The sequence below is a fragment of the Mustela erminea genome, chromosome 7 (assembly GCF_009829155.1).
Source record: "Mustela erminea isolate mMusErm1 chromosome 7, mMusErm1.Pri, whole genome shotgun sequence".
Taxonomy (NCBI): Eukaryota; Metazoa; Chordata; class Mammalia; order Carnivora; family Mustelidae; genus Mustela; species Mustela erminea.
Window position 1 is genome coordinate 38,729,733 of NC_045620.1, and position 23,003 is coordinate 38,752,735.

The 23,003-nt window shown below is 35.1% G+C and overlaps 1 protein-coding gene across 2 annotated transcripts in view; it reads right to left on the reverse strand.

Annotated features, from left to right (window-relative positions):
* ESF1 (ESF1 nucleolar pre-rRNA processing protein homolog) overlaps positions 1 to 23,003 on the reverse strand; it is a 60,313-nt gene that overhangs the window by 26,411 nt on the left and 10,899 nt on the right. For both annotated transcript variants that reach the window (XM_032351432.1, XM_032351433.1), the window contains exons 7-9: positions 21,246 to 21,360; positions 19,458 to 19,605; positions 13,855 to 14,016 (exon numbers count right to left, since the gene is read on the reverse strand). In XM_032351432.1, the coding sequence (XP_032207323.1) occupies positions 13,855 to 14,016; positions 19,458 to 19,605; positions 21,246 to 21,360 (425 nt within the window). The remainder of the gene's footprint in view (positions 1 to 13,854; positions 14,017 to 19,457; positions 19,606 to 21,245; positions 21,361 to 23,003) is intronic.

The following is a 23,003-nucleotide window of genomic DNA, read 5'->3' on the forward strand; positions in this document are numbered from 1 at the left end:
CAAAAATGGCTTTCACCTGCCTTTTCTCATTTACTCCCCATCCAAATAATGAAAAACTTGAACCCAGATTTTCTGATAGCAAGCCCTTTATCCTCTTTTAATAATCACAGTAAACTATTAATGCTATTCCAAATTTCACTGTAAGCAGGTCCCAATCTATACACTGTACTGAAAAATCCACCTATAAATTGGTGGCTTGAAACTAAGTTTGTTTTCTTCCCTGGAAGAGTTTCTGACCACAGAAGCTATTAATATGTAAGGACAATTTGAGGCTGGGATCCAACCAAAATGGAATTTCTAAGTCCATTAAAGAAAAAAACTTTATAAGAATAAAAGGAAATGAAAAATATATCAACCTCCCTAGCATTTCAATATTTAACAACTTTTCAAGCTAGATTTTTCTGTTTTCTTCCACATTTACTGGAGTTATATGTAAGTAAACTATACATTCTGACTACTTTAAGAAGATGTCACAAATAACTATTAGGAGAGCAATAGACTGCCAACCTTCTTCCTATTCTGGTAGATTAAAAAAAATGATAAGATTTATATAGGACACTTATAAATGATAAGATTTATATAGGATAAGATTTATATAGGAAATAAAGGAGGCAACCAGAGAAGGAAATCACCCTGAGGGTTCCAGTTGGGCTAAGGGCTAACGGGATCAACATATTGGTTGGGAATCCCTGACAGACTATCATTCAAGGTTTACTTTTCAACTTTTGCAGTATTTGTAATTAACTCAGAGTTAATTCATGGGCAATATCCTCTATTGCAACATTAAAAAAATTACAGAATGAGAGTAATATAGAATGAAAGTAACATTAATATTTAGGACTTCAATATTTCCAGAGCTTGTCTTGTAAGTATTGTTTCTATTCTTGGGAATTCTCTGGTGACAGAATCTACTGAGGAAATCTGTAACAAGCCAAGCAGTCTTAGGTCCCAAGATAGAATCTTAGAATACCAACTATTAACATGTATGCCCCCAGAAGCCTGCAGTGTTCAACACTGGCAAAATGTTTTGCCTTTTCTGTTTGTTTGTTAACCTCCAGAACAGCTTATTAGTCACAAGACAGCCCTCTCTGACACTGTCACACAGGTGACACTGGCTGGAGACCAAAATGTTCCCACACCCTGAGAAGTCTGTAATAGCACATACTGGTCCGTCCCTGATAAGTGCTTAGTTTTTTTTATAAAATTTATCCAAATTCTCAAGTAAAACTCACTGAACGTCTTTGTGTGTCTTTATGCACACAACAGTAAACACATGCAGATTGAGAAAAGCACGAAATGAAGACACTGGACCCAAATTCAATTAGTAATCCAGGGAAAATACTCTAACAGGTACAGAAGTCAGACACATCAAGGTTTGAATTACAGTTCTTCTAGCTCCTAGCTGTATGATCTTTTTTATTTTTTTAAAGATTTTATTTATTTATTTGACAGACAGGAATTATAAGTAGGCAGAGAGGCAGGCAGAGAGAGGAGGAAGCAGGCTCCCTGCTGAGCAGAGAGCCCAATGTGCGACTCGATCCCAGGACCCTGGGATCATGACCTGAGCCGAAGGTAGAGGCTTTAACCCACTGAGCCACCCAGGCGCCCCTCCTAGTTGTGTGATCTTGAGTAAATCTATGCTTCAGTTTTTTCTTCTGTACAGTGGCTTAATAACCACTTTACAAAACTGTTGAAGAATTTAATGTAAATTTTTTGCAAAGCACAGAGCACAGTTTCTGATAGAGCACAGGCATCTGATAGGTGCAAATGTCTCCTCTCACCCCTAGTGAGCATTTTAAAATGTATTTCTTCTGGATCAAAATTATGCATGCAAATAAACTGCTTTAAAAATATTTTAAAATCTCCTTCTACTTCTACAGAGGGGAGCAATGCGAATCTTAAATGAAATGTATTTTATGACAATCTAAGCTGAAATGCTTAGGAAAATCTTGGTTAAGTCCTTTGCACACAGAATTCCCTATTTTACACAAGCCAATTCTTAGGGAAGTATATGCTTTCAAAGTATATGTTCCAACTTATCACTAAGGCATATTACACCAAAACACCAAAGGGAACTCACCCAAGTCAAATTACTGGCACTCACCTTTTGGCATACATAGGACCAGGCTCTTCTACGTTATGCCAAATAATTTTACAGATACAGGTTTTCCATGTCACTGAGTGAGTAGGGTAAGCTAAGGATCTATCTCTTGACAGTTCATTTGATGAGTGCTATCCCACCCACCCTCAATGAAGATTATTCTAACGGAGGAAAGTACCCCTATAACCTCTTTCTCTAATATGTTATATCAGGAAAACAATATCAATGTGAAATGAATAACACAGAGTCCTTCCCACATGAAGTCGGCAGATTTGGCCTGCCTAGCCACCAGTTCAAGCCACAGACATTTTACTGGCTTTATCTTGGACCTCATAACTGAAAATTATCATTGCATTATAGTCAGTGAACATTTGTTTACAATGGTCTAACCAAAAGGGCACTGAGAAAGACTGGCAAATGTTTCAGAAAACAAGGATATGGCATATGGTCTCCCAGTGGGATTAAGTTTTGCATCAAATTAAAGATCTGCAGAAAGTACTTATGCCCTTTCCTTATGTGGTTACAAAACTTGAACCTACTGTAGAAGCTAGATTTGATTTTGTGTAAAATGTTACCAGCACTTTTTTTCTTAAATTTTATTTATTTATTTGACAGACAGAGATCACAAGTAGGCAGAGAGACAGGCAGAGAGAGATGGGGAAGCAGGCTTCCTGCTGAGCAGAAAACCCCGATGTGGGGCTCAATCGCAGGACCCCAGAATCACGACCCAAGCCGAAGGCCAAGGCTTTAACCCACTGAGTCACTCAGGTGCCCCCTTTTTTTTCCTTAAATTTAAACCTATTATCTGTAATTTATTTATTTGGGAAAGAGAGAGAGACAGAAAGAACGTACATATGCAGGAACAGGGGGAGGGGCAAAGGGAGACAATCTTCAAGCAGACTCCATGAGGAGCGTGGAGCCCAATGAAGTGCTCAATCTCATGAACCTTGAGATCATAACCTGAGCTGATACTGAGAGTTGGACACCTAACCAACTGAGCCACTTAGGCACCCCTGTTATCAGCATTTCTGAGGCACCTTGATAAATTAAAAAATGTTTCCCAGTTAGCACCATAAATTAAGAGAACTATTTCAAGATATATGATAAGAGACACGAAGATGTTCTGTTAGGGATTTATGCTAAGAAAATCCAATATAAGGTTACGTTATCCACATGGCAAAACATTAGAAACAGCCTAAAACATATCAGGGAAGTATTCCATAATTTATAAATCAGAAACACAATGGAATGTGATGCAGGCATAATGATTATAAAGATTATTTAGAAACATGTAAAAATAAGTATGAGAAATGAAATTTAAAAAGGAGAACTCAAAATGGGGGTCTATTCAATTATGTCCGCTTGGTTGGTTTTTTTTAAAATAATTTTTAAAAATTTTTTATTTATATATTTGATAGCGAGAGAAAGATAGCAAAAGAGGCAACACAAGCAGGAGGAGTAGGAGAGGGAGAAGTAGGCTTCCTGCTGAGCAGGGAGCAAATGTGGGACTCAATCCCAGGACCCTGGGATCATGACCCGAGGAGAAGGCAGACGCTTAACGACTGAGTCACCCAGGTACCTCTCAATTATGTCTGCTTGCAGAAAAGGTAATAATGTACAGTTAGGTAACGTATAGTTAAAATATGAAAGTAACCCAAGTGACCATCAATGGATAAATGGATAAGCAACATGTGGTGTGTGTATTATTCAGATTTGAAAAAGGATGGAAATTCTGAATGTTACAACATGGATGAACCTTGAAGACATTACACTAACTGAAGTAAGCCAATCACAAAAAAATAAATACTGTATGATTCCACTTAAAAGGTACTTAGTGTGGTCAAAATCATAGATACAGAAAGTTGAATGGTGGTTGCCAGGGGCAAGGGAAAGGGGGAATGAAGAGTTACTGTTTAATGGATATAGATTCAGATTTGCAAAGAGGAAAAGCAGTTCTGGAGATAATGGCGGTAATGGTTGCACTGCAACATAAATATACTTAACACCGCTGAACTGTGCACACTTAAAAAAATGCTTAGGATGATAAATGTATATGTATTTTATTGCAACAAAAAAATCGGGAAAAAAATTAATGTGTTCAAGTAGTAAACTTAAGATCATATGATTTTCAGGTTTTTGGAAAAAAAGAATAATGAAAGTGCTGAAAGTAAGTAGTCTGAGTGGATTCTGTCAAAATAACATATGGAACATGTGTGAGAAAAATGATGGTTTGCTAGCCAGGCAGTTAGCATATAGAATGATGATGTGGGACAACCTCAAATAGAAGTTCTGCTTTAAAGACCAAAGAATTCACAACTTCAAACAAATCAGCATAACTGTGGGCTGTGGGAAAATAATACATGAAACAAGCTCACTCTTCTTGAACTGACTTCAGGCAGATTATAAATCTATGGCAAAGGCGAAAAAAAAGTACTACTGTCTGGAAATAGTGGCTACAGATGCAAACGGTACAACTGATGTGACGTATGGGCAGAGAAGGAAGAACTGATTCAAAAAATCATCCTAGATGTTAGCAACCATCCTAAGACAGCAGACCAATTAATCTGAAACTTCAAAACATATGGGGATTTTACACTTTCTGACACTATGACTGGGATAAAAATATCCTAAATTTTTGCATTGGATCTTTTTTTTTTTTTTTTGGAAAGCTCTTTTAAATTAAGTCTTAGTATTATTAAGAGAGAAAATAAAATTTAAAATAATCCAGGAAATTTGGAAACATTTTCTACCAACTCTATGGAGAGAATGTGCTAGCATTGTTTTCAGATAACCTTGGCTGCTTTTTGTTTTCATTACACATTCCACAAATGATTCAAAAGAAATTTTTTTTGCATAGTAAAAAGTTTCAGCTTATTACCTTACAAAACCCTTATAGCCAACCTATTAACTAGATGATTCAAGGAAGGAGCACACACCTAAGTTTTAAAGTTCTAGCCACTTACCAGTTGTGTACAAGATACGAGAGTGCACTGTAAACTCACTTCCATCCTATCATCAAAATACAAAGCATACTGCAAATTCTTTAGCTTATTTTAAAATTCAGGTTTTCTATTTAATGCTCTCCTCTCTCCATGCAACTCAAAATTTAAACAGCCTGTTACTTTAAAATCTTACCAAAAAAACATTTTTGTGAATGTATTTCAAATATATTTCAAATATATCCATAAGGTGGATACCTTGACAATAAATGGAAATATTGATATAGCCAAAAGTAAACAGTAAACAGGTTTTGAGATGTCTGAATATTAAAATGTTTGAAACTGGGCTGCCTACCAGAAAGAAGACCCTACTGATTCAAAAGCGTTTTCCTTCTGTATAGAAAATAAATAATACAATGGCCATAGATACCTGTCATTAATGTGCCTCTGTGTTTAAGCTTCCCAGTGGGACACTAAACAGAGGAATGAAGGCGGAATAAAAGGGAAAAAAGGAAGGACAAAGGACAAAGCAAATAACAGAATAAACATAAAATTACAACTATAAAGAGTGGAAGAAAGAGCAAGCTGAGTAAGGAAGAGCTGCAACTGTACCTCCTGCCTCAGTGAACTGGCTTAGACAGCAAAAAGGAGTCCTTGCTGCTTCTCTTCTAGCTTCCATGTCTCCTTTGAAAAAGCATCCTATAGCTCTAGGTTCCTGACAAGAACTCCCTCAAGACATTCACAGTCTCACTACCATTAGGCGCCTGAATGGCTCAGTCAGTTAAGCATCTGCCTTTGGCTCAGGCCATGATCTCTGGCTCCTGGGATTAAGCCCCACATTAGGTTCCTTGCTCAGCGGGGAGCATACTTCTCCCACTCCCTCTGCTGGTCCCCACCCCCACTCATGTGCTCTCACTAATAAATAAATAAATCTTTAAACAAAAATAAATAAAGCTTTAAGACCATCAGCACTAATCTCATCATGCCCTTTATCCCTATTTAAAACTGTCACAAGAAGTCTACAACTTTCAAATTATTTTTCTAATAATGTGGTAAACATTCCCATTTCTCACCCTTCCTTCTAGCAGTCATAGACACAGTCATTAATATTCATCAATAGAATTCTCTTCATTCATCTGTTAGTCTAAGTCTCACTGAAACCTGGTTCTCCTCTGGGGCCTATACTCCTATATTCTTTTCAGGTGGTTAATTTTTCTCCCCCATAGTTTGTCTTCCTTACTTCTCACTGCCACCTTCAGTCTACTGGCTGGCCCTTCTCCCTAAAGCCCCCGACTGTGAATATCACGTTATGAGGCCATACCACCTAAAATCTCTTCTTATTGAGATATCTAATGACCATAGTCTCTTCTCTCATTTCCTAAAGAACTAAGCCCTTGGCTCACTGCTACTCTTTCTGATACTAGTCCTGTCATAATTCCTGGTGACTGCAATATCTACACAGACAATCCTTCTAACACCGTGGGCCTCCCAGTTCACTGACCTCCTCTTCTCCTATCACGCTGCACTCCATCTCACCTTAGAAACTTACTCCTAGAATCGTAACTAGATCATGTCATAACCCAAAACTGCAGTCCCAATCATAACCTTAGCTTTAAGTATCCTATTCTTCAAACACTAGCTACCATCTTTCCATTTTATTCTAATATCCCAAGGCTAACAAGGCTAATCTTAGGTCTTATAGGGACTACAATCCATCAGTCCTCTCATCTCTTCCCCATTCCTCACTTCTCAATGTGCCCTCATTTTCCTCCTAACTCAACACAGATACCTTGGTATATTATTACGAAGAACCCCTTGCATATAACCTTCAATCCCCTTGCCCCTCTCTTGCTTGGTCATACTTGACAAATCTTCTACACTGATTTAATCCAACTCTCTCCTTACTCCCTGACTGTACATCATTAAATGTGGCTGAAGAAAAACATAATTATGTTGATTCATCTAACTTTACAAGAGTAAGAACTTCAAGTCCACTCTTATTGCTGCTCAGTAATACTATTAAATTTCCCTCTTCACCACTTCTTAAACAACTATTTCATATCTTTTTTTTTTTTTTTAACATCTCTACCTCCTCCCCCATTCCTGCTCTCAGCTGATGACCTTCCTGTTTCACTAACACAAGCAAACAGAAGAGTACTGCAAGCTCTCACTGCCATTTTTCTACATTATCCTGTGACCATATTCTTTGGGTTCTATCCTGTTACAATGGATGAAATGTCCATGTGCATGAACCAAAAGCCACTTCCTCCACTTGCATAAAAATATTCCTACTCCTTTTGCCTAATTTAGAACAGTTATCTGCATTATGATTTCTTCTTATTGCTGGTGGATCATTCCCAGAAGCATGCTGTTATTTTCCCCATATGAAAGAAAAATGCTTTCTTGATCTCATTTCCTCCTCCAGTTTCTTTTCCATTCCTCTGTGACCCATTACAGGAAAATGCCTCAAAATCTGTCAATCCATTAGTGCATGGTAACTTAAGAAAGGAGTGGATGCTAACTAATAAATGTAGAAGAAATGACAGAAAATCAGTATTTTGCAATGAATGGTATAACAACTTGACTCAAGCAAGGATCATCAAAGAACGCCAATGGCGTGAGCTAAATTGTTGGGAAATAGACAACCCCACTCACTAATTAACTCACCAATTACCAAAAACAAAATGTGTCTTTAAGATAAAAATGAGTCAGATACCTCCTTAACTGAGTGAGCAAAGTTAAAAGTGAAAATAATGGTACAAATTGACATCGGGGACCTCATGATGTGAGGCAACAGGAAATATACAATATCATATGGAGAATTCTTGCCCAAAACTCTTTATTGGAATTAACTGTAAGGAAACAATCAGACAAATCCAGATTGTGGATATTCTATAAGCAACTACAGTAGACACTTTAAAACTGACACTGGACCATGACAGAACTATAAAGAGAATTATTAGAATGAGTAAAATATCTATTATTGTATCAATACTAAATTCCCTTAGTGTCGTAACAGCACTGCACTCCTTTAGATGACTGTCTTTGTTTTTGGGAGTTACATGTTGAAGTACATTTTACGGATGCAGTGTCACAATGCCTGCAACTTCTGAGCATTCAAATATTTAAAAAAGGGAGTTGTCTATACTTATTCTCTCCAATTCCACTCCTCATTCTCTCTTGATCCCACATTAATCTTATCCCTTCTACTCCCTCAAAACAGCTCAAAATAACTGTTGATCTCCACACCAATTATTCTTAGTCTGTATTTTACTGCCCATCTTCTCACTGAAATGCTTTCTTCACACCTGGATGTCTGGATACCCTATAGCACTGAATTTCCTGCTGTGGTTTTGGTAGCTTCTTCCCAGCCCTTTGGATAATGTATGTTTTACTCAACTTGTAAATGCTGGAGTGTTCCAGGGATCAGTTTTTGAACCTCTTTTCTTTTCTACCTATATTCATTCTTTTGGTGTTCTTCACTTTGAAAGACCTAGACAATGAAGGTCCCCAAATTTAGATCTCCAGTTCTGACCTCTTTCCTAAACGCTTAATTATATATCCGAATGTCTCCTTGACATGCCTATTTTGATATCTAATAGGCATCTTAAATTAACATGTGTCCAAAAGACAATTTCTGAGGTTCCTTTGCAAACCTATTCTACCCACGATGGTCATTATCTTAAGAATATGACAATAGCCTTGTGACTGATTTCCTTATTTTGTCCTTACCTCCTACCATAATCTACTCTCAAGACAGCAGCCAGAGTGATCCTGTTAAAAAATAATTCAGATCAGCTCAAACCTCCAGTGGCTTATCATTTAACTCAGAGGAAAAAGTTCAAGCCCTTAAAATAACCTAAAAGACCTTCATGATTTGGCTTTATGTTATCACTCTAACCTCATCAGTTGTTCTTTCTACCACTCACTCACTCCCACCACACTGTTCTCTCTCTGCTATTCCTTAAACAGGATAAGCTACAGTTTCAGGACTGTGTATTTACTATTTCCTCTGCTCTTACACTCTTCTCTGCATCTCTCACTTCCTGACCTCTACTAGTTTCTAATCAAATATTTTATTTATTAGACTCGTCGGTCTCCCCTTCAATTGAATGTAAGATTTATGAGGTCAAGAATTTATATTTTGTTCACAAAGTGTCTAGAATAGTTCCTGGCATTACTAGGTGCCTGATAAGTATTTAAAGGAAGGTTGGGGTCCTGAAGGATATTAAGAAAAAAAAAAAAAAAGACCAGATACTCTTTCACCAGCATCTATTAAACCAAAGATAGCTAGTCTTTCATATCTAGTCTCTCTTAAGATTATAAACAAAGAAACATGTCATTATTCATATTCTGGATGGAATTTCAAAGATATTATGTATATGTATCTTGTATTAGCTACAAAAAATTGTTAGCTTGAACTATTAACATAAGAGAAGTTATTTAATATATGAGATAAAACTGAATATCCTTTATTTGTAGGTATGTTATAAATTCCCTAATGAGGCACATTCACTGATGAAGGCCCAATGTACATCACCTTATCTATTTATCAAAGTCAGCCAGCCAGGGTATCTTTTCAGCAACACACTGAGATGGAAAATATTATTCTACAAACATCAAAATACTGAATTAGGACTTTATTTAAAAATGTTATAATTCGAGGCACCTGGGTGTCTCAGGGAACTAGAATATCAACAGAAAGGCTAGTTTGTTATACACCTATATACCTATTATCTGCCTCCTTTAATATTCTACCTTTAAGGAGTTAAACTCCTGGTGTTACTATAGCATATAACCCAATGTAAAAAGATAAGTTTAAATAGTCTGAACTAAAATTCCTTTTAAAACTCCAACCAAACCAGAGCATATTCCAACAAGTGTTAGTGATTAGGATACTTATATTTCTGAAGAGCTTAATATTTTGGAAATGAAGCCACAGAGAAACCAATGAACGATGTAGTATAATCTCATACTGACCCTTTGTGGTTTACTGAAGTATAGCATTGTAAAAAGTCCCAAGGTTCAGGATAATTGTTATAGGGAACATACATTCTGTCAGACACAAATCCACCAAAATACACATAGGACATGAATCATACTCTAACTCATTAGGTACCTTTATAAACATCTCAGATTCAGCAAGAAAGGTATTAATCAGTGCCACTTTCCTAACAGAGATCCTGAAAGATTAGCTCATTTACGTCATTTAACGTGTAGTATACAACAGACCTGTAACATTATGCACATACATAGTTGTGTTCATGTATATACCAAAGATCCACAGATAGGGATACCCTAACTGAGGCCTTCAAAAATACTATGGTTGAAGACTTACAAAATGCACTATGTATCAGAATATCAATTTTCCTCCATTCGATTAGCAGTAAAAAAAAAAAAAAAAAAAAAAAAAATTCCCAATTAAGTCCATGAAACTGGCACTTCTACCTATTGTTGAAGGCATTATAAGCTAGTACAACCCTTTTGGAAAGCAACTTGGCACTAATATCAAGACACAAAAAGTGTTCATGCTTTCTCCTAGTAATTCCATTTCTGGGAAGCTATCCTATAATAATAATTCAAAATATGGAAAAAGCTATAGATTATTTATAACATCCTAGATGCTTGACATCTGAGATTTAACATTTGAGGTTTTAACATTGGTAGTTTTAACAGCTTGTGAGAGAACCACAGGTTGATCCACAGCATATGTCAAGTTGCTATGTGAATGAGGAAGTCACATAACTAACTACTGAGTGAGCCTGACTGCCAGCATTAGCTTTTCCCTGTGTTCTGACTGCTCTCTATAGGCACAGACATTTCTGAAACGGAGAAGGGAGAGGATGGCCAACTTAAAAAAAAAAATGTTTAAAAGTAAAAAAGCCCTAAAATAGCAAGTCAATTACTTAGCCAGTGATGAATGTGAAGAGTCTAAGAAAATACTGTTATTTTGGGGTGTCAGGGTGGCTCTGTGGGTTAAGCCTCTGCCTTCAGCTCAGATCATGACCCCAGGGTCCTAGGATCAAGCCCCACATTGGGTTCTCTGCTCAGGGGGTATCCTGCTTCCCCCCGATCCCTGTGTGCTGATCTGCCTACTTGTGATCTCTCTCTGTCAAATAAATAAAATTTTTAAAAAGAAAAGAAAATACTGATATTTGTGGGTTTGAGATCGTTAATGGCTTTTACTCACATTTCTTCCCAACAGCCGTAAGTGTATGGCAATGAAAGTTTAGAAATATGATTAAGTATTCAACAACAGAGAAATGATAAATCAATCCAACTAATCATTCAGTGGCTAAATTAGGGTAGTGGAATTATAGATGATAATTTTTCATTTTCAAAATACTTTCTGTGACAATATTGTATCTGGAAATTAAAGTCAAAGATAAAAAATGTACTGCTAAATAGAAAAGGGAACAGTTCACAATTCATTTCAGGAATGACACCAAAAACTAAGGACACCGCAAGAAACAAAAACTATAAACAAATACTCTTCATTTTACACAGGTGCAAAAATCTTTAACAAAATATTACTATACTGAATCCAGGAACATATAAAAAATGTAGTATACCACGACCAAGTGAGGTTTAACCCAGGAAAACTGTACTGCTTATATCTTCCAGTTATAAATACAAGTATAACTATCACTTTATATTTTCCATATATAACTGTATTACCATAGACAAAGGTCTGACCTGGTTCACTTGACAAAGCTGAAATATTTGTTACAAAACTCAATTCACTCGGTCCAGTGAATACTTCAATTTAAGTGTTTATTTAAGGGACACGGGTGGTTCAGTTAGTTGGGCATCGCGTGAGGTCATTATCCCAGGGTCCTGAGATCCAGCCCTGCATCTCTGAGGTTCTCTGCTCAGTGGGGAGCCTGATTCTTTCTCTCCCTCAGCCTGCTATTCCCCTGCTTGTGCTCTGTCAAATGAATAAAATCTTTTTTTTTTTTTAAGTTTTATTTAAATTATCTTCATTTGGGGGCACCTGGGTGGCTGAGTCAGTTAAGGGTCCGACTCTTGGTTTTGGCTCAGGTCGTAGTCATGGGATTGAGCCCTGCTAGGGCTTTGCGTTCAGCAGGGAGTCTGCTTAAGGATTTTGCTCTCCCTCTTCATCTCCCTCTCTATGTGTCAGCATACACGTGCACACTCTCTCTCTCTCTCTAAAATAAATAAATAAATAAATCTTTAAAAAAAAATCTTAATTCAATGAGCTCATTCTAAGATTAAACTGCAGTTATAACCTATTTGACTTAAAAAAAAAAAAAAGAGTTCAACATTCCTTGGAACCATAAAGTAAAGAACTTCAAGTAAAATATGGCTTCACAAATATCCCTAGGTGATATGGTAATATCACTGTATTGAAAGACTTACAGAAAATGGCATCCAACCACTTAAAGTAGCATCTTTGATTTTTTGCTGGACAATTCTAATGATGAAGAGAACTCCTCTTTATATTACGCTACACTCTATTTCCCTTCAAATTTGATTCACTAGCAAAAATACTGATTTCTGAAGTATTAAGAGTAATGAAGTCTTCATTAATATATTCATTCTGCAAAAACTTGAAAATAATTAGTAAGTCACTTTTTAGACTTTCCCTCTCTAGGCTAAACTGAGTTCTCCCAACCACTGTTCAGATGATAACACTACTAGATTTCATTTTTTTCTCACCACCACTTCTTGTGAAAGACAAACATTTAAAAGAAATGGTCTACAACATAGTACCACCTTCCTACAGGAATATGCAGGGGATGACTCCACTCTAGGAAATTTATTACAAGTCAATCAACTCTCAAATATCAAAATACGCCCACAAATAAAAATCTTATGCAAACATTTTTTTCCCAGTGAATAAACATACTAGTTGTAAAAAAAAGATATAACTGAATATAGAACACTTAATTTTTAGCAATGATATTCTTACAAGTTGTTAGTATTCTTTCATCTGGAGATGAATTATGGCAAAAGAACTGAATCTTGGTCAAAAATTCTACCTAGCTTTAAACGATATACATGTATGTTGTACACTGGAAATGAATGTAACACCATATGTTATCTATACTGAAATTTTAAAAAAAGATATACATGTATGTAAACAGCAGTAATCTCCAAAACCAATACTGGTTCCAAGAGTACATGCTGCTTTGCTCAGGTTGCTAAAAAAATGGGTATGCTAGAAAACAATCCTCATATATAGTAGCTTTTTTCTTTGCTTAGCTTTGACATGGTTTTAATTAGTACTGTACCACTTTAAAAAAAGTTTGTGGAGTCCTTCAAGGCAGTTATAAAAATCACTTACGATGCTGTATTTCTTTGGCTCTTCACAGCAAAACTGAGATGGAAAACTATGTATTACATATTTTGAGCTAGTGAAACCTTGGTAATTAAGGATTAGTAGGAGTTATGGGAGAAAAGTTCACTTATGAATTACACATTTTAAAAAGACGTTTAACGATCTTAGAATGCATGGTGCCTGGATTCAAGTCTGTATATACTGAGCATACTGGAACCAAACGTAGGCAAGTTCTACCTTCGTAAGTACACAGAAATAATCTGTAGTTAGTAAATCAAAGAAACCAATCAAGAATAAACTGGCAAGAGTCTAAAACACTAGTCCTTAAGGGAATTAAATGATGTATGCAATTACCATGTTAACTTCCTCACCAGAATATTCCCGGCAAATAAGATTTTTTTTTAGGCTTTTGTTTCAAAGAGTTAATATTCTTTTCCTTCATATCTAAAATGCACTCAACATCTTGAAATGAAGAAAAACAAGTGAACATTTAATGAATATCTAATTCTTACCTGGAACCCACTTAATTTCCATTTCCATATCATTTTCTTTGCCTTTCTTTTCTTTTTCTTGAATAACCTGCAAGAGCTGCCTATATTTAGCAATTTGTTCTTCATCATCCATCTGACTTTTCTTTGTTTTCCCCTCTTCTTCCACACTGACTTTATCATCACCTAATAAAAAAATAAATTTCATTTAATACACAGAATAATTGACTTTTAAATCCAGTATTTAAATTTCAGTCACTACAGTACCTTCTAAAAGTTGTCGTCAGATAAAATGCAACAACAGAATACCAAAATCAGATAAACATTTTTTAAAAAAAGATTTTATTTATTTGGCAGAGAAAGAGAAAGCGAGAGAGGGAACAGAAGCAGGGGGAATAGGAGAGGGAGAGGCAGGCCTCCTGCTGCAGGGAGCCCAATGTGGGGCTCAATCCCAGGACTCTGGGATCATGACCCAAACTGAACCGAAGGCAGACACTTAACAACTGAGCCACCCAGGCGGGCGCCCCTCAGACAAACTTAATATTAAATGAATTAGATGAAAGCATTTGGTGTTGTTTATAATAAAAATCAACTGCAATGCAAGTTAGCCCTGTCTAAGTAGGATATTGGGACTCTCCCTTTTTTATTAAAATTCATGTTTCAGAATAATTTACTAAATATGCAACATCCTTGGACTGCCTCTTCCCTATAAACAAGACAGGGGAAACAGCATTTTATCCCTCTTTATGTCTTCCATCACCTGCACACTGGCTTTAAAATGTTATGGTCACTAAAAGGAGGCTGAATATTGTTGGGATGCATTTGGTACATGGATTTAACTACTCATGCTCAAGAGGCAGATAAAGGAAGCTCCATTAAATCCAAAACAAACAATTATGAATCTTTTCCATTTGATGGTGAATAAAAGTATGCTTACTCTCAGGATGTCATTAATACACTGAGAATAAAAGTGAATAAATTAGAAATTAATTCAACTAATATCCCTGTGTGGAAAAATATCCACATTTCCATTTCCTAATTTTATAAAAAAGAATCAGAATACAAAGGAACAATATAAAATTCATGGCCAACAAATACTGAAGAAAACTAATACATGAAAAGTTTGTTTGTTCTGTATTTCCACTGTAATTTTCCAAGTCAAAAATATAAATTGAGAACCTGGGTTTTAATGCAAAACATACAGACTTATTGAACTGACTAAACGTCCCTGGAAGAGGAAAATTTAGAAGCAGCATAATGAAGACCCTCTCCTCTATAAGCTATGGCTAACTGGTCACTAAAAATGTCTAACACCATTAAGCATTTAGCTGTCAAACATCAATATTAAGATTGTCCTCACATCTTAAAAAAGGTAACATGGAAAAAGCACTGGTTAAGTAAATGTTTTCATAGTTTTTTTTCTCTAAATGAATAAAAAAATAGTCCAGGACATTCTTTCCATCCTATCACACTTTTATATTTTCACTCAAACAGCTGAAATTCATTTTTTTCCTGTTTGTGCTTTGTGCCACAAAAATAATGTCGGATGGAATTCTGTCATGTATCCCATAATTCAATGGATAAAACATCAGGAACACATTAACAAAATGGCAATGTATTTCTTTCTATTAAAAGCTTACTTCTGAAAACATAATTAGAAGCAAGCTCCTTCCAGGTTGAAATTTTAGTGGTAAGTCTCTGATGGCCTACTTTAAATTGATTTTTTCCAGTACTAAAATTTTACTTTCTGAAGCTCTAAAATGTGGGATAACTCATGTATGTCTATTTTTTTCCAATTCAAAGACAATAATTTGTGAAAGCCTTACTACTATATAAGGAATGAAAAAAAGATCCAATAGTTGGAAGCCCTGCAACGATCTTTTATAAACACTGGGAACATCTACTAACTTCAACGCATTCAAATATTCTAATGTATCTATCAGAGCCACTAAATTATAGATTAAAGTAAGCTGGCAATCAATTAAAATACTGAAGAAAAATGCACGCTTTTAAAACTTAATGAGTAGTATATGTCAAACAAAAAGCTATTAATTCTTAAAGTTTTAGAAATAAAAATATTTGATATGGGATAGTACGCTAAGCACTTTAAGAACATTAACTCAATCTTTCCAACCTGAGCCAGGTACTATTATTATCCTCATTTCATAGCTATGGAAAGAAAAGCACAAGGGCTTAGGAAACGTAATCTATATAACTCTATTATGTAGTAAACTCAGGCTTTGAAACCAGAGGGCCCAAGATCTTAAGAATATTCTGACAAATTAATACATTTTTGTCCAAATGCCAATAATGTCATTTTAAAATCTGTATCAGTATCAAAGAAAACTGTTAACATACAACCACTCTTCACAAGTATACATGTTCTCTTCTTTCCTTTAATCTAGAGCTAATGAAGAAAAACTAACCAGAATTTTCAGAAAGCGCTAAATGACCACATAAGCATTATGCATAAAAAGAATATATAGATAAGTAAGTATATATATTTCAAAGACTATCTGAAAAGGGCTTAGCTCTTCTGGGCACACTAGAAATAAAATGGTCACTCAATTGTTTGGAAAGCCAAAACATTAACAAGCAACAGCCACTGAGGCCTTAAAATAAATGAGAAGGCTTTTGTGCCCATAACTACTCCTGCAAATCATACTTTTTCAAAGACTATTAAATACCTAAGAAATTATGTGGTTTTATTAATATGAGATGTCTGAACAAAGAAACTAGAATGATTAAGCATGATTTTCCATTCCATGTGAGAGCATAGTTCAAGAGTAGCACTTTATGAAAAACTCAGAAAATGAAGCAGTGTCTCCAGTAGTTTAAAGAAACGATGACAGGCCAATCACAGGACCTAAAAAAGTTAAGAATTAGTGGCCCTATGTTAATACTAAAAAAGAATTTTATATAATTTGATGTTCAGGTCCCAAAAATAACACATATAAAATACCAAAACCAAAAGACAGCTATGAAAAATATTAAGCTATAAATAAAAGCAAGAATATTCATGACTGCTAATTTAAAATACTTATGCTTAACATTTATGGTATTCGTTATCAGCTCTAAACCTCTTAACACAATTTTGCATGACTGGGAATTCTATCAGGTAAATAAATGAAGATGTGAATATATCAGGGAGACAAAGACATCAACCAAAAACTGATTAAGCAATTACAATTAAGCAACCATTTCCAAACAGAGCCATACTACATACAGGAAAAAAGATTTTTTTTTTTTGGTTCTATTTTTTAAAAATGAGTTATTTTAAGTAAATAGCACATACAATTAGAAAATATGCTACTGAACATTTCAATCATCAAAACAAAATTTTTAATAAAACATAGATAATTTGAGAACTTCTGTTTCTATTCATGGCAAGCTAGACACTTCAGACCAATCTTTTCACCAAGCATATCAAGTCAGATGAAATATTTAAAAAATCTTCAAGGAGTTTAAAAAAAGAAAAAAAAACCTTCAAAGAACTGATAAATTAGTAAAAAATTACTGACTCAAAATCAAGAAGGGAGTACCAGGGAGTTGATCCTATATTCAAGATTTATTTTTTTCCTGAGAACATTTACTGATCCACAGAAGAAACAGCTATAAAACTAAAAACTGTAAAAACTATAAAACTAAACTAGTTTTGGCAGCCTGGCAGGGCCAAGAGGACAAATGTTACCAGAGAAGAGAAGACAACTACTATGTCCACCTTAAGCAGGGACCCAGAAGGATGAACAATTAGGGTAGAAGCCAACCAGAAGTAAACCAGCCTTCATGAAGACTTGCATCACCCACAAAGTCCCAGAAACCTGAAGCCTTAAACCTTTGGAGTAAGGTAGTCCTAGAATGACCATAGTAAATGAAAGTTCTGTCTGATCAGATACTCATCTCAACTATCAAATTAGCACACAAAGTTAACCATGTATACAAATAAACAAAGGAGAAATATCTTGTAAAGTAACAAAAAATGAACCCCAAAAGACCTAAAATACTGAAATTATCACACATGGACTACAAAAACATGCTTATACCATTTCCAGAGATAAGGACTGAAAATATCTGCATGAATAGAAAATTATAAAAAGTGTTATTGCTGATTTGAAAAATAGCCAAACAGGACTTAACAAAAAGGAAGAATACAATAACCAAAATTAGGAACTCAATGGATAGGTCTATCAACAGATTAACACTGCTGAAAAGCAAATTAATGAACTGAAAGATAGGTCAAAAGAAAATATCCAGAACACAGCAGAGAGACAACAGAATAAGAAATCTATGACAGTAGCAAGATGGAAGTCATACTGGAAAGAAATAATATATATACTTACTTGGAATCCCAGGACAGGTTAGAAGAAATATGTAATTAGATAATGACTGAGAAAATTCCAAAACTGATGAAAGATGCCATGACACAAATGCAAGAAACGCAACAGCCCCCAAGCACACAAATAAAAAGAAATCTACTATCGTAGTAAAACTGCAGAAAGACCAAAAAAAGAAAAAAAAAATTTAAATGCAGTCAAAAGAAAAAAGAAAATTCAGATAATTTCAAAAGCCTGAAAAAAAGACAACCAACTTCTCAAAAACACAGTGAAACTACAAGTCTGTAGGATATTATCATCAGTGTGGGGATGGAGAGGACTTCCCACCTATAATTTTTTTGCGTGTGGAAGTATCTTTCACAAATGAAAGCAAAATAAGGATATTTTTATACTAAAACTCAAGAGAGTTTGACACCAGCAAATACTGCCAGAACTTATCAAGGATATACATAAGGTAGAATGAAAATGATCCTAGATATAAGTGTGAGATTTAAGAAAGTAGAAGAAACGTGGGTAAATGGAAATAAGGGCAATTTAAATATTAACAGCTCATAGGACTTACAAAAAACCAGAATTACAATACATAGGATAGGATGAGAGTTGTTTTAAGATTCCCTGTATTATTTAGGAGGGTAAAAATATTAATTACTATTAGACCTTAACAAATTAAGAACGCAAGTCACAATTTCTAGGATAATCACTAAATGGACAGAAACAGTTTACCCTCTAAACTACTCGAAGAGAAATGAATATAAAAATATTCAATCAACTGGGGCACCTGAGTGGCACAGTTTGGTTAAGGATCCAGCTCTCAGTTTCAGCTCAGGCCTGTGATAAGTCTGCTTGGGATTCTCTCTCCCTCTCCCTCTGTCCCTCCCACTTGTGTACTCTATCTAAAATAAATAAATAAATCGTAAAAAAAAATAATCTGTCAATCCAAAGAAGCTCTTAGTTAAAGAAAAAAAAGAAAAAGAAGGAGGGGTAATAGTGCATTTTACTAGTTTGTTAAGAGACTGCAAAACTATATGAATTAGGACAAATGTAAAAGGCCAGGTTTTTTTTTGTTTGGTACAGTTTTAAACAAAATGTTCATGGTTAAAGAAATCCAGGCTAAAAAAATACCTCTAAATAAAAAATTTCAAATACTATCTGCAGGTATATATAACACTATACATGGAAGTATGCTTTGCAGAAGTATGAAGCTACCACCAAAGACATATTTCCATTAACAAGTCTAGATTAGGCACAGTCTAAATGCTTACAAATGTAAAATATCAAAAGATTAATAAGTACCCTGTAGCTCCTCTTCTATCTCTTCTTCATCCTCACTAGAGGAAGCTAAGTAGGCTTGAAAATCCATGTCCAAAAGCTCTTCCTTTTTAAACTTCCTGTTGAGTGTTGTAATTCTTTCATGATCAGTCTCATCCCACGTGATCTCCACCTTTCACCAATAAAACAAACATAAAAACAGAAGTATCAGTAACTCTTACTCACAGAATATTTACCACTACTGTGGATGTAAGCTAAAAAAGACATGCTAAAACAAATAATTAATGACACGCATAACAAAGTATTTTACTTATGAAAGAGGAACCATATCCATTAACCTGTACCTTTTCCTTCCTAACTCTCTGCTATATGCAAGCTATTCTAATATTAGGAGTAAAAATTCAACTAATTGTAGGGAAAAGAAATGAAATGCACAGTGAAAAAGTTAACATTATGAATCAACAAAAACATGTTTTTCACTTGGAATTCTAAGTTTTTCAGGAGGTCTACAAACTACACGAAATCCATTCATAAAGCTTTCAACAGAATTTCAGTAGGGTTCCTTTTCCAAAAAAGATTAAGAGCCACTGATAAGAAACGCATGTACTGGTTGGAAGTATGGCAAACCCTCATGACACAGAAATTCATCTATAGCATGACTGGTTTGGCCCCTGTCCTCCATGCTGCCCCCATTCTCAGACAGGGTCTTGTCAGAAGTTTTAGCTTCATCACAGGGTAGGTCTCCTACCCTTGTTTTTTTTTTCCCTCAGTCTAATCTCCTCAGATAAGGACAACAAAATGGGCACCAATTAACAAAGGGAATCTTTAAGATAGCTGTCATTACCTTAGAAGTTCTGATTAGTCAGTCATATTATCTCTATTCTGATAATTTGTCAGAGTGATAACCATAAAACTGCTGCTGGAACTGGATGTCTATATGTGGATGGTATGGCCAAACCCTAGAATTCCAGAATGGCTGTCTGGACAGACTTGCCTCGGTCATTTTTCAGTCTTGAAAATAACCTGGCCCTATATTTTATGTTACTGAAGCTTTTAAACGTCATTTACTGCATAACAGTGGGGTTTTCCCATACTCAGTAACTAAACAAGGCCAAACAGTACCCAACATAGTATGCAGGTGACAGATATGGTAGCTTTCTCTACCACCAGCCTATTCTCAGAAGAGCACAGTGGTCTGTCACAGAAAAAGCAATGGGAAACCTGTGTGGTTCCTGCAGAGTCTATCCGTGGGCAGAAGGTTTATGGTGGGGGTGGGGAAAAGGAGAAGAGAAGGTAGGCAGCTAAGTAACAAATTAATTCAAATAAATCTTCTGGCTCCTCATTACTAAGCAATAATGTGATATCTAATAGTCCTGAATTATTCTACTTCAATTGTTTTTATAATTTTAGATCGTATCTGCAGAAAAAAATGTGTTCCTATTTAAAATTTCCACTGGTTTTAACTGTGATTTGAGATTATTTGTTACCTCCTTCTCCCTCCTCAGGATACTAATAACTGACATATTACTTATTAAAGAATTTAACTGAATAAGAATATATGGGAAAGAGAGAGGAAAAAAGAAACATTTGCAGGTTTTGACTCAAGCTTAAAAGGATAACAAAAATCTGAAAATAGGTTCAAACAGATGTGGTAGATAAAAATGCAAATATTCTTGTGTCTCACTTCTATTTGTATTTGTGCATTAAAATTTTGAATACCTCCCATTTCTGAAGATGCTATAAGTAAATAATACACAAATTCTTTTTTGAAAGCAAGAGTCCAGCTATACATTTTTAAAAGTTAAGAGATACCGTTGATGTTCCCATTGCAGCAGATGTGAAATATTTTGGTTTATATGCTGTTAAATCCACTTCTGAGGCTACGTCCTTGGGCTCATCATCAAATGTAGTATCATCTGGTATAAACCTAAGAAGCAAAGAAAAAATAAATTCATTTAAACATATGCTGTAGTGATAAACAACCACAGTTTAGGTTCTCTTCTAATTAGTTATAGTTTATATATGCATACCGTAAGCTTCTATAGAACACATACGTAGATGGGGCAAACTATGTTAGAAATAACCTTGGCACAAAATTTCTGAAATTCATGAACTATGAATCTCTAATTCCACTAAATTTGAGTGAAATCTGTGGGCAGAAGCCCTGTGCTGGGAGTCAGTTAATGTGAGTCAGGTGCAAACGCACATGGGTTCCTCATGTTTCAAAAAGACCTAGACTCCTGCACAGTCTTCATTTGCTATATGATATACTGAATATCAAATAGAATTAGTAGTAGATAAGTGTTCTGAATGTAAAGTATCAGACACATAAGGTGTCACTGAAAATAAGAAAAACGTTTAAGGTTGATTCTTTATGACTAAAAAATCCTCAAAATCTTATCTTTCAAAGATAATTTGTAATTATTTTCACAAGTAATTAGCTGTTAGATGTAAATTAACCACTGTAACTGTCTGACAATGCTTAGGCATCAGGCTAAAACATAGGGTGAAAAACCCTATGGTTAATATATTAGGTTTTGTAATTTATATAAGGAGATTTTGGTTCCATACACACAAAAGGCATATGCTCCATTATCCACCAAAAATGATTCTAGGGGGAAGAAACAGGTAATTAAGGTTCATTAGGTTTACAAAATATCCTTCTCCAGCAATACTTTTACAAAGCCTAGAAGAAAAAAATCTGAAATCAATATTTTTAAGTGTTATTAATATGCATGCATTTATATTTTGGGGGAGATGAAACAAAGTTTCTAGATAATTGGATGGTAGCAGAAAACTCAACTTTCTTTTCTGATATTATGTTTAACAAAATAAAACAGGGAATGCGATTTTTTTACATGCTCATTGATCTTATTTTCTAGGCCTGCCAGAGCTTATTCTAACTATCCTTATTCTATCCTTATTCCAAAAAGGAAACAGAACAAAATGATTCTGAAAAGAACATGTTAACATGAATTCACGAAACCCCAGGAGTTTGACATTCTAACAAATGTTTGGTACCTACTATTTTAACACTCAAAACAAGTACCTCCTATTGAAATTGTTAAAAGAAGAGAAAGAAACACTTGTCTGATGAGATAAGCCCTTCTTGTTATAAAGGCCAATGTACTAAAATCTTACCTTAAATTATCAATTCAAAAACTTTTATTTGTATTTTTATACCAGTCCAAATACCTTTGAAATATGAAAGCCAGGGACTATGAAATGATGCATATTTTTTTTCAGAAATATTTCATTTTTAGAACAAAGCCTCTCACAAACCTGGAAAGAAAGAACTGATTTCTATTCCAAGTGTCACAGGAGAATGATTTACTGAGTTCAAAAACACTAGGCTAATGAAAAAATGGTATAGTAGTTCAGATTCCCGTTTCCTCAGAACTGACATTTACCACCATTTAAGGTTTTTCAGCTTTGGGCCAGTGAAACCTGCACATAGGGTGAAAATAATGCCCAAGTCTGAAGACAAAGCCAGTAACACCATCCTTTCACTGAGCATTTAGAGCAGCACCATCCAATGGAACTTTCTGTGATGATAGCAATGTCCTGTAT